The sequence below is a fragment of the Terrapene carolina genome, unplaced genomic scaffold (assembly GCF_002925995.2).
Source record: "Terrapene carolina triunguis isolate 2854851 unplaced genomic scaffold, T_m_triunguis-2.0 Scaffold69, whole genome shotgun sequence".
In the NCBI taxonomy this organism is placed as follows: Eukaryota; Metazoa; Chordata; order Testudines; family Emydidae; genus Terrapene; species Terrapene triunguis.
In genome coordinates this window covers 55,737,590-55,751,028 of record NW_020664420.1, presented here as the reverse complement: position 1 = coordinate 55,751,028, position 13,439 = coordinate 55,737,590, and the positions used below count along the sequence as shown (strand labels likewise).

General features: G+C 38.2%; 1 protein-coding gene across 1 annotated transcript in view; it reads left to right on the top strand.

The window, feature by feature from the left end:
• ST8SIA4 (ST8 alpha-N-acetyl-neuraminide alpha-2,8-sialyltransferase 4) overlaps nucleotides 1-13,439 on the top strand; it is an 81,154-nt gene that overhangs the window by 10,966 nt on the left and 56,749 nt on the right. The window contains exon 3 of the mRNA XM_024196563.2: nucleotides 7,249-7,506. Coding sequence (XP_024052331.1) covers nucleotides 7,249-7,506 — 258 coding nt within the window. The remainder of the gene's footprint in view (nucleotides 1-7,248; nucleotides 7,507-13,439) is intronic.

The window sequence follows — 13,439 nt, the reverse complement described above, 5'->3', positions numbered from 1 at the left end:
CGGCTTTTGGGGATTTCCCCCCGGACGGGGATTTGAATCCCCAAAAGCCGGACATGTCCGGGAAAATCCGGACGTATGGTAACCCTATTTCCAGGAATCCTTACTGCCAGGGTACATGCTAGTCAACAATGGTGGACGAAGGTTGGGAACAACTTCTGCAGAGCTGACCATGCCTTTCGGAAACAGTCCATTGCTATATCTGGTCCCCTTTCTGATACTCTGCATTTGGGGGAGGGATAGCTCAGTGGTTTGAGCATTGGCCTGCTAAACCCAGAGAGTTGAGGTCAATCCTTGAGGGGGCCACTTAGGGATCTGGGGCAAAATCAGTACTTGGTCCTGCTAGTGAAGGCAGGGGGCTGGACTCAACCTTTCAGGGTCCCTTCCAGTTCTAGGAGATAGTATTTTTTTTTTTTTTAAATGGAGATATCCTAAGAAGAAATCTTATTCTTCTGCCTCCACAACAGGCTCTCTGTGCAACTATTCCACCCCATGCACAACAATAAATAGGATCTATCCCTTAATATTTTTTATACTGTTGAAGTCATAGGGACTAATTTCAGAATGTCTCTAGCAAACTCCTAGAGTGTTTTCACTGCTAAAGTAATTGTTTAGCTTTCCAAAGTACATTAAATGCACTATGTAGATCATGAAGATGATTCATATTCCTATTATTGCAACTGTTAGTGTGAATAAAGTGTTTGTACTTGTGGTGTGAGGTATGCCATAGCAAATAACAGAGAAACACACAATAAAAAAAAAAAAAGCTAGTACCTATTGAATAATATATAAAGTTGTCAGTTCTTTGCAATGGAGAAATAATTTGTGAAACCCTTAATGTACAGTGTACAGGCATTTTATAAAACCCATGATGGCAGCCACTGCTGTGTATTACATCAGCTTGACACCCACCATAAAAAGTTCAAAATGTGAAAAATTTCTGACTGGGATTTGCTTTCTACAAGGATAGCATATTTCATTGTGTGCCTGGACCTAACAGCTAGACAGCTGAAAGTCTATGGTTCATTTTGTACCATCTCTTGAGCACTCTCCATTACCATTTTTGACTTGCTCGAGTAAATGACAGCTTTCCACTATCCACAGAAGTCCTACCTTTTTTTTATTTATGTATATTGAATCAGATTCTTGAGATAGTCAGGTCCACACGGGTGGGAGGGTGAGTAGCTGTTAAGCTGTTCCATGATCAAGACTCTGTGGGGAGGTTTATGTCTGAGCTCCTGACATCTGTCTACAGGCCCTTGTGGATCCTTAGCTCCTGTCTCTAACCTGGGAATCAGCAGAGGCTGAAATGGTAGCCCCTGAGAACATGCCTTTTTAGAGTGTGGAGGGGGGGCATAATTAGTTAGTAATTGGAGATTGCAGCAAATCTGCTGCCTTCCCAGTTGTGACTGCTCTAGTGAGAGAGTGATTTTCAGATTGATGGTACCCTTTGCCTGCTGCCAAGTTAATTTCAGAACAGATAGCAGCTCCTGTACTTGTGGGGAGGAGACTGGTTGGCTCCCTTAGTATCTGCTGGCATCAGTCATATGGAGGAGACTCCACCTGCTCATGGAAATTGACACCCTCCTCATATTTTTCCTGAGTCCTTGCTATAGTGGATGACAATAGGGTTGTGTGGGTGGTAGTGGGGGTAGTGTCAAAGGAGAGACTGCTGTCAGGATGGGGGCGGGGTGCAGTTGAGTTGATGAGGAGCTTATTGTCCAGGAATGACTCAAGCACATTTGAGATATACAACCTCCTAGGTGTTCAGAGTCCCACTCAGTGTGTGTGACCTTCTTCCTTCACATCCCTTACGTCCCCTGTGTAAACTGTTAGGGGTTGAATCTTTTGAGGGAAAGCAAGGAGAAAATTACCCAAATGTCTAGGGTGCTGGGTCAGGGAGCAATGAATGGAGTTTCCTGTTAAGTAAGAAGAGTGGAAGCCTGCAAAATGCCCAGCCAGGGCTTTAGTACAGGAAAAGTCAGTAGCTGTTTTTTGTATATGATCCTGCATCAATACTCACAACTAAAATGATTGCCCTCACCTTTGTCTTTATTTGTTTGTGAAGTCCATCAATTAGAGTGTAAGTTCCTCAGAGTAAGGACCTATTGTTTTATGTGCCTTCTGTGGTGTGCCTAGCACACAGATGGGCACAGTTAAAAAAACAAAAAACAAAAAAAATTAATTGGGTTGGATAAACTTGTGCTTGCTTCATAGGCTTTGCTGCAAGCCAACAAATGACATGTGCCAAATGTACCGAATGATTCTGTAGCATCTTTCTAAAGGAGCAGTTAGTAATGTGTGAGACTTGCTAGTTGCTTTTATATATTTAGACATTTTGTTTATTCTATACAAAAATACATACAAGGACCAAAATAGAACTAAAAAGTCCAAAGTTGGGCTCAAGTGAAAAGACATGCAAGGTTTGCTATTTTTGTATTCTAATTAGAGAAATTAGTTTTAGCTACTGTCAAAATGATCCATGTGATATTTAAAAATCAGAGACTTGGTTTACAGAGATGCTTTAAGGGCAATTAAAAACACATGCAGATATTCTTGATAGTGACCATTTGCCTTTAAGTAATCAGCAGCAGTTCCTTGGAGAAGTTAAACATGAATCTGTTTATTTTTTTAATAGCATGCAGAAAGCTCATTGCAATTACTAAATATATATACTCAACGTACAGTACGTAAAGCAATTGTTAGAATTGCGTAGCTATTGTCAGTTAAGTTTCTTAGTGATCACTATGCATAGTGAGAGTATGAAAAGAAATACAGAAAAATAAAAATTGGTTAATCAAATTAAAGTATGCATTTTTCACTTCTTTAGAATTGTTAAAAATCAAATACACTCTCATTTATCCAAATAGCCCGGGGGACAGAGGTGATGCTATCCCATTGGGGGCCCTAAGCAGAAATTGTTTTGGCCCCCACCCCAACACAAACTAAAAAAGCAAATAGGGGGCTCCCTTGAGCTGCTCAGGACCCTAAGCAATTGCTTATTGCTGCTTATGCCTGGAGCCAGCTCTGCTGGGCAATATCCAAAACTTTTAGATAACTAGGCATTTGGATAAATGGAAGTGTTATTACTAATTTAGGACTACATGGGGGGCACTGTGTGGATTTGGATAAATAGTATTTTCAGATAACGAAGTATACTATACTACTTTCTGTTTGGATGCGCAGCTGAAGGCAAGCCCAGTTGTTCCCTGTGAAACAATAATATTTTTGGTTCTCTCTCTTAATATAAACATTTAAAAAATCTGTATTAACGTAAGACCACAATCTGCTTTCAGAGACATGTGCAATTCCTATAGACTTCATTAGGAGTCAGTGTGAAGTGGGGAGGAGGCAAAATTTGCCCCCAAAATGCTTATCTAAATCTATATTCAGCCAGATAAAGGAGGTGAGTTAACAATACCTTTTCAGGGAAAGCACCATTTAATTGACAACAAATTGTTTTAACTAAATCTTGCATAACTAATTTTGAAATTAAGAACTTCCTCTGCGTTCCGGATGGTGTATGCTTAATGAATGGTCTCTGGTAAAGCTTTGGTAAGAATTAGGCTAATGTCTTTGCCAGGGCAGGACCTCTCAATGTAGTTCTAACAGGTTTAACACTAGTGTTTCTGGGGTTGGTCTGGCTTCCTAGATATTTATGGTGCTCTTTGGCAAATTCACCTCATGAATTGTTTCTACTAGAGACAACTGGAACATAAACCCTGACCCTTTCTGGAAACTAGGACTTCCAGTGCTAGCTGGCTTGGGGATGTGAATCTTCCTGGGAGATGGGTGAAAGCAGGATATGTGGTCTCTGTGGATCTTGCTGGGAGATTTGAAGTTGGGAGATTGTTCAAGAAAATGGACCAATCATTAGTGGGCTACAAATTAATCTAGAGCCTTTAAGTTCAAAAAGTCTACCCACCCAACTCTTCTTCAGTCTACACAATTCTCAGGCAGAGATTGGAGAAGCTACAATTTTTATGGTTCTGTGGCACAGTGCAAATATTGCATTTTGAGCTTTGTAATGGTAAACTACATATTAAGAGGAAAAATGCCATATGTAAAAGGAGTCTATAGACTATCACCCAGAAAGCTATAAATAAGTGTCATCGCTAATAATTATATATTGCTTATTAAATAACCTGAAGTTATGCCCACAGTTTTAATAGAAACTGAAATCAGAAGTTCATATTAAGAGCGAACTCTCCAACAAATGATCATGTCAGCAATAGCGCTATCTTGTAAACTTGTCCTGTAAACAAAGCTGTAAATTGTGAATGATCTCTTATTCAAATTATTCAATACATATGTATGAAAGACTTCCATTAATTTTAATGGGAGCTAGATCAGGACCTTCATGCATTTAAAAATAATTAGATAACTAGTGAGTTTACGCTGTGAATTGCCCATATTCAAATTAATAAGTACAAGTCCCAATTCAAGCCAGGGCTCTTTCTATCTAATTTCTTTCGTGTTAATTGAGATAGAAAGTTATTCCCCACTTGGATGCCTTTAACATTTAAAAAGGCACAGTAAAACAATACATGGGGAAATCCTGTTTATGTGCAAATGTAGCTGCACGTTTGCTAGCACACACATAATAGCCAGGTGCCTCTTAGATATTGAAAGTGTATATCAGGTATTGAAAGTGAATCCTCCTGATCCCTCTTCCCTTATGATTCTTATTTCACTCAGGTCCCCGAGAGTCCTTTGACATTTTCACCTATTCATTGAGGCTCTCCATTGTGGCCACTGTTCTTCTAGATGTAGTCACCATCTCCTTTAAAAAGCCCCAACTCTGAAGGGTGCATTCCTATGTAATAAATATTTTTACCAGGATTTTAATTCAATCTGCTCAAATGTTTTTCTTCATTCATTCTTTTCCTAGTCATTTACATCTCTATGGCAAGTGCCCACAAAACTAGACATATCAAACCCACAGGGCTTTTAAGTCTATTAAACTTACAGGCTGAAGAAAGTATTTATCTTGCTTTACAAAAAACAAAACAAAAATCCCTTGCCTTGCCATATACACCATTTACCAAAAGCTTAAGGCATTTAAGGTTTTAATATTTCCCATTCTGCTTCATTATTCTCGGTCCCTCATGCATGCTACATCATCAGATATCCTTGCTCTGATGCTACTTCATGCATACACAAGAGCCCTAACATAGAATTTAAGTTTTCTCTTTATTTTAGTTAGGTTTAAGATATGGGAGATAACATTAGAAACAAATCTTACTATGTTTCACTTTCCCTTAGGCTTTTAAGGTAAATTCCAGTGTAGCAAATGTTTTGTAACCAGTTTCATTACCAGACATTCTCTTGTATCTTGAGGCAGTGACACAGGGTAGCTGACTGGCCTACATGATGTTGTGTTTTTGTCCCTTCACCTCTGGAGATTATTTCCCCCCTTTCATTTCCCAGTAGGTGCTTCTAAATAGCTTGTACAGCAGTTAAAACAGCAGGATGGTTTTCCTGGTAAGTATTGATTCTGTTCTAAGGATTAGCAATGCAGAGTCCTTAAAGTGACTATAAGAAAATGCTATTTTTACACTCAACAAAATGCTTGTTGTGCATTCAGAGTCTTATCTGCTGACTTGAATGATAAAAAGATGTCTTTTACAGCTTTTTTTTCTCCTGTTAGAATTGTAGAACCAATGTTGAGGTAGAACACCTTTTTAGGGAAAGCACCATTTAATTGATAGCAAATCTGCTTTAACTAAATCTTCTTCCATAACCAGTTTTAAAATTAAGAGCCCTCTTCTGCCTTCCAGATGGCACATATATATAATGAGCAGTCTTTAATAAGCTTTAGTAAGAGTTAGGCTAATGTCTTTGCCAGGTCAGGCCCTCAGTGTAGTTCTAACCCCACTTCCGCATTCCATTGAGCACCTGCTTAACTTTAGACATGTACTGTAGTCCCATTAACAAACGTAAGTACATAGCTGAATAGAGAGAGACTTAAACGTGTGCTTAAATGCTTTGCTGATTCAAGATTTGTAGCTGGTGGTATTTGTACAATTGGGCTCTGACAGAGTGGACCAGATCTTTTCCAACTTGTTCATTATCAAGGAAATTGTTTACTAAGGGCCAGTCTACATGTACAGTTGCACTGGTTGCACTGGTAGTTTTAAAACTGATGTAGCTAAAACGGTGGAACTTATGCTGTGGACACTCTTATATTGGTTTAAACCTGGCTGTTTGGCTTGCAGAGGTGCAAGCTAAACTGACATAAACCAGATTTAAATCTTTGAGTGTCCGCACAAAGGTACTCTTAACTTGGTTTAATAGTGGCTTATTTTGGTTCATCTTAAACCCGTTCCTAACTGACTTAAGATCAACCAAAATAAGTCCATAGTAAACCAAAATAAGTGTGTACGTTAGGGTTTGCACCAGTACAACTGAACTTGTTTAATGAAACCATTGCAAGTTTGTGTAGACAAGGCTTAAATTGAACTTAAACTGATTTAAGTTACAAAACTGCAATTTCTCTGTGTAGACAAGTGCTAAATTCTAATCAGTTATACATGTGCAAGCACACTGAATAATAATACCAACTTGGTGCTTAAAACTGAAGGACATGGTGATGAGAGGAACTCTGCAAATCTTTTAAAAGTGCAGTTCCAGTGTGATAATGAATCTGTAAAAAAAGACACTGTGGGGAATCCAGGCTTATCTCCTGCTGATTTCCATGACAGAGATGCTCAGTTTAGAGGTTAAAAAAATGTTTTATCTAGCTGCCAGCTCTGACAACTCGACCAAGGCTTAGACACATGCTAGTTCATTCCTTGATTTTTGACACACGAGGCTACATTCATATCCCTGTAAATATCTTTTAACTTACCGGTTGTTAATAAAATAGAATGATGCAGTTTATTCTGGAATCTGTGCATTAACCCACATGCCAGATAGTTTTCTAAAATACTACTCAAAACCAGTTACTGCACATATGCACTGTCCAACTTTTAAAACTTGAATCCATAGTCACTTAATTCTTTAACATCTAGTGATTAGACTGTCTTTGAGTAATTGTTTGTCACATTACATTTTTTAATCAAAACCATAAGGGTTTTTAATGGAGCCCTAACATAATTTTATAGCACCTGAAATGGCATAGTCTGATATTGTGGGAATGAAAATCTGAAACCTTATGCTCTTTTATGTTCTATGTTTTTTATACCATATTACTAAAAGATGAGCTGATTGTGAGGAATGAATACTGTCTGCCTGTTTCTTTCCAAATAGGAAGAATATTCTTCGATTTTTGGATGCTGAAAGAGATGTCTCAGTGGTCAAAAGCAGCTTCAAGCCAGGAGACGTAATTCACTATGTGCTTGACAGACGTCGCACCCTGAACATTTCTCAGGATTTGCATAGCCTCCTTCCTGAAGTTTCACCAATGAAGAACCGTCGGTTTAAAACATGTGCAGTTGTGGGCAATTCTGGCATCCTCCTGGACAGTGCATGTGGAAAGGAGATTGACAACCATGACTTTGTAATAAGGTGAGCTTTCATCTGCAGCTGGGGATTATAGCCTGCTATCTGTCACTTTGGGGAGGGGGGGGAGGAAACAGGCAGAAATGCTTTAACCTGAGAGATCAATTTCAGGGATTATTTGGAATTACTGAGTAATTTATCTGAAGTGATATTTTCACTGTGTGATACCTAAATTTAAATACATTTTTGGTATGGAAAAAACAAGATTACTTCTATATTGAAAATGAGAGGTGTGCACATTTGGAGGTAGAAGACAGATTCACATTGCTCATTGCCTGTTTGTTCATTTGTGTTATTCCAGATAACATCATTACTCTGAATGAAGAGTTGTTCCTGTAAATGGAAATTTTTTTTCCCCAAAATCTCTCTTCCTGTCTCTTGGCGAGTAGTTGTGGCCTAGCAGTAAATTACTGAATTACTTTATATATTGGGGGGGCAAAATTTCATTGTGATGCATTGGAATTTAGTCAGATGGCTTCAGGTAAGGTAACTGAAAGCCACACATCTCACTCACTTCACATTGCTCTGAAAATATATCCCCACAGCAGGTACCAAAAGTTTCATATAATTTTTTTTTTTTTTTAGTGTAGACACTCAAACATGCTCAACCTCAACAAAATTTTGTCTTAGGACTTCACAGATCAGGGGCAAATTAAGAGCAGCTACTGACGCCATTTGACAAGATGTCATGATATGAACATACATAGATAAATTTTAGACAAAAAAGATACTCTGCTTTTTAGGCAAAGTCTCCATTGATATGGAACAAGGAGGGCTTAATGGTGGTGATAGAGAATTACTATATATGTAGGGTTAGCTCACATCACTGCTCCTGTTCCTGTTTTTCCTTTTCTATTTTGTACAAAGCTGGTGGAAACTTGAAAAGGACGGCGTCTATGAAAGGAAAAATTATAGTTCTTTTCTTTTCATAATGTTAAGGCTGGGATTTTCAAAAGCTTTCAGTGGAAGTTGGACATCTAGCTCTCTTAGGCAGCTTTGAAATAAATACATCACCCTTTTCCTAGTAGTAACAATTGCAGGAATTATTGAGTAGTATTTTCTTCAAAGGCACAATTTTAGGCTTGAATAGAGAAACACAGCAAGTTTTTTAACAAGACTTAAGAAAACCTCATTAGTATATTGGACAATGTGAAATACATTTCATCGTTATGCACTTCATTACAGCTAGTTATCCCATTTTATGATCACTTGTATTAATCTGCAAAAAGAGCACTTTTCCAAAGATGCTAATAAAAATGGATACAAATCCTTTGGACTCTTTTATGGAAAAATGCTGCCTGTCATTTAGGGTTGCCAAAGACCTCAGATGCTGCTGCACCTTGCTAACTGAAGGGCCTGACTTTTGTTTTGGATAGTGACACTGCAGAAAGCTGGGAGGACAGAGACAAGAAAATTATAAAGATTTGGAAGCTATATTATAATGTCTTTCTTCACACTCCACCTTTCATCTCCCTGTTCTGTCTTACAACACGTGACCAAAACACTGCGCACACAGATATAGGAGCTATATTTTATTTTGGAGTTTTTCCAGTGACTGGCCAGAGACTGCCCTTTCCTTTTCCATGCATGTTCGACTCGTACTCTGAACGCTTTGATTCTGCCAAGTTAGAACTCCTGCTTATAGTCGAGAGAGTTCATTATAAACGGTCCATTGCACTTAGCCTGTAGCTTTTTTTGTTGACGTTATGCCCTCTTGCAGGTTTAATGTGTTTGACTTGACAAGCTGCATAATGATGCAGATACCATACTTTCTGCAGGAAGTTCATCTGTGTGAAGGCAAACTCATGATTGTCCCTCAAAAAGGCCTGGATTCGGCAAAGTACCTAAGCACGTACAGTATTTAACTTTAATCGTGTGCTTAATTTCTGTTGAAGTCAAAGAACCGCCTATGCCTATCCCCAAAACACATCTTAGCTAGTAGTGAAACCAGAGGATGAGATCTAATATGAATTTTGAACTAACAAAGAATTTGAGCTCTGTGGAATAAAGGAAGTACGTTTGCAAAGGTTTAATCTACAGAAATTAGCCTGTGAATAAAAGGAAAATGATAAAGCTCAATATGAACATCAGGAAGCAAAACCTGCAGTTTAGATTGGAGGCACATGTATCACGTCAATGCAGTCCCATCACATCAGAGGGACTAGCCATAATAATCAGTATCCTTAGTATTCCAGAATAGGGTCAGATTAGCCAAGAGTGAATCCTTCATCTGAACAAGAGGCAAGGAAATGGGTGTGACACTTTGGAGTATGTATGGTAGAGATTTTATTCACTGGTCAGACCTTAACACTCTTCAGAAGTGCACAGAATGTGTATGGCTAAACTGCATTCAGAGACTTTTCACTGCTTAAAGTATGCAGTAAGGAAGTCCTTTAGGAATTATGGGAGAAGAGTGAATAGATCTATTTGCTAGGAGAAGGAGAGAAAGGAACCTAATAAAAGTAAACAGCACTCTATGCTTCCTTCATGCTGGATAATTGTATTGCTGTAAGGGCTCAGGTATGAACTCCATGATCTGACTTTGCTGATTCCTTTGCTTTTGGTTGATTTATCTGAAAATAAAATATACACATCTTATTCACCACGGTTTTTTTGCTTTTTCTGAAAAAAGCAGTTGTATAGGCTATATTGGGCTCACAGATGACTGTACAAACTAATGAAGAAAATTTCTGTGGACTCTTAACAGTTTTGTGTAGTATGAGCAAACCATTTTAGAGATTTGCTTATATTGTTTTGGTGAAACTAAATATTATTCTGTTAATTTTGGTAATACTTTGTTTTCCTCTTAAGAGATTCATGAAAGGAAACACATAACAAAAAGTGTGTGTGATTTTATTAGAATAGGAGTATCTTGATTACACTGCCCCTAATATCAGTGGTCTTGTTAGTTTGATGGTGGCAGTGATAGTGAAAATGAGACCAGTGTCTGAAGGTAAGGAAAGTACTTCAGACATTCTACAGTAACTTCAAACTTCAAAAAGATCTCACAAAATGAAGTGATTGGGCAACAAAATGGCAAATGAAATTTAATGTGGATAAATGTAAAGTAATGCACATTGGAAAAAATAACCCCAACTATACATACAATACAATGGGAGCTAATTTAGCTACAACTAATCAGGAAAGATCTTGGAGTCATCGTGGATAGTTCTCTGAAGACGTCCACGCAGTGTGCAGCAGCAGTCAAAAAAGCAAACAGGATGTTAGGAATCATTAAAAAAGGGATAGAGAATAAGACGGAGAATATCTTATTGCCCTTATATAAATCCATCTTCGTACAGATGTGGTCTCCTCATCTCAAAAAAGATATATTGGCATTAGAAAAGGTTCAGAGAAGGGCAACTAAAATGATTAGGGGCTTGGAATGGGTCCCATTTGAGGAAAGATTAAAGAGGCTAGGACTTTTCAGCTTGAAAGAGTTTAAGGGGGGATATGATAGAAGTATATAAAATCATGATTGGTGTGGAGAAAGTGAATAAGGAAAAGTTATTTACTTGTTCCTATAATATAAGAACTAGCGGCCACAAAATGAAATGAATGGGAAGCAGGTTTAAAATAAATAAAAGGAAGTTCTTCACACAGCACACAGTCAACCTATGGAACTCCGTACCTGAGGAGGTTGTGAAGGCTAGGACTATAACAGGGTTTAAAAGCGAACTAAATAAATTCATGGAGGTTAAGTCCATTAATGGCTATTAGCCAGGATGGGTAACGAACGGTGTCCCTAACCTCTGTTTGTCAGAGGGTGGAGATGGATAGCAGGAGAGAGATCACTGGATCATTACCTGTTAGGTTCACTCCCTCTGGGGCACCTCACATTGGCCACTGTCGGTAGACAGGATGCTGGGCTGGATGGACCCTTGGTCTGACCCACTATGCCCATTCTTATGTTAGTATTTAGATTGTGATACAGTAAATCCAGCAAACTTGCATTGCAATATGATGGAATTGGATACTATGTTAAAGGTAACCTAAAAATATTAATAACCAATGAAATATGACTTGGACACCCTAAAAGCATTATCAAGGGGAGAAGGAAGCATTCACTATGTAGCTTATTTAAATTGTATAGTGTCTCATCTTTAAGGTAGTCATCCAAGGTCACTAATAACTGACCCTTTCTGTGAAACATCACCGTGTGCTATATGTTGATGATGCCTGACCTATCATAGTCAATTGGAGCATGCAGCTAGCTAAAGAAGAAAATAACTAGATTGTGTTTAGAATATGTTTATTAAGCCAGATTTTTAAAAATAGGTACCTAACAGAGAGAGACAGTGTATGCACACATGGGAACAAACAGGTAATTGTGCTAGTAAATTATACAGTTGCAAGAATGCAATTATCACTCCTCTTTACAGAGCGCTAAAAATGCATATGTAAACACACACTTTTTTGCAAATGCAGTTGTATGCTTTGTCAGTGTAACTATCTGTTTCTACCATATTTAGGGCACATCTTAAGCAGCTATTTTTGAGATAAAGCATAACTCTACACAAACAGGACTTGATTCTCTTCACGCACCAGTGTAAATCAGGAGTAACTTCTTTAATGTCAAGGGGCCAGATCTTCTGCTGGAGTAAAGTGGCTTAGCTCTGTCAAGTTCAGTAAAGCTACAACAGCTTAAGCATCAGAAGGTCTGACTCAGTTGAGTTAACTTGGTGAGAGAGGAGAATCAGGCCTCTATTCTCTTAAAATGGTACTGATTGCAAATTGTTTGCTCTCTTCAGATTCTTTCCTAGTCCCCTTTTAAAGCTAAGTGTGTCCAAGAAAATGAGCACTGATCCCTGCATCCACAGTACTGATGTGATAAATCACAGCATGTAGCATTTCTGTATGATACCATGAAAAGGTTCCTTAACTCTAAGAACACCTGTCACTCTATGAAAGGAATCAGTGCTGTAAAAAATAAGATAATACACTGATTGCTCGCAGGTTGCTGAGATATGGCCTGGCTCCACTTGCTGCTGTTCTTCAGTTCTCTAGCTGTTGAATCAGACCGCTATAAGATGGTGCTCCTGTCTAAGATTAAAACATGTCAGGCTTGTTCCTCCACTGAGGATGTTCTAAACAATATTTTTATTGCTATTGCTGACAGGAAAAAAATACATGATACATGAGAAAATACACATGCAGTAAGATTCAGTAGATCTCTGCAGCTCTAAGGACTCATTTCTTTGGTTTCCTTTCCTTTGTCTGCATAGTATGATTGTGCTTTTTCTTTAGAGATAGGTTTTCTAAGTATTTGCAACTTAACAGACAATAGCCATAGGACTACAGGTGCTGAATGCCCCCAAATACCGAGGGTGAAATAGGCTTTCAGGGGACACATGATTTTTAACCTTAACCATTTTTCTGTTTAAGGTGTCTCAGTCATGGAGTACCAGCTCTCACTGTGAGTTTTTCAAGCATGAACTTTGCTAGTGATGTTACACCCACTAAAGAGTATAGAGCTAACCTTTGTAGGGTAAGCAAGTGGCAATTTTTTTGTTATGGTGGTTTTAAGACCTTTGTTTAAAAATATAAAATTTTATATTTTAGTCATATATTGTAAGATAATTATAATGTTTCCAGGTATCAAAAAGAAGAGCCACTTGTGTACCTGCCAAAAAATGAGTTCAGGATTCTCTGATTTTTTCCTATAACAGTTCATGATTTCGTGAGCACACAAGAGAATTCAGTTTACTTTTAGGTTCAGAATGTTAAGAATGCTGAGGATTTTAGAAAAACGGCTTCATTTTTTCCACAGGAGTAAGGATTCTGATCACTCAGGAAACCTTTGCAGTGTAGCTGCAGATACTTTGCACTGGCACAATAAACTAAGGATCAGATTCTGCCAGCCTTACTGACACTGAGTAGCACCTTATTCCACAAAGAATCCAGACCTAAATATATTAGTGTGGGCTAGATGGAGCATT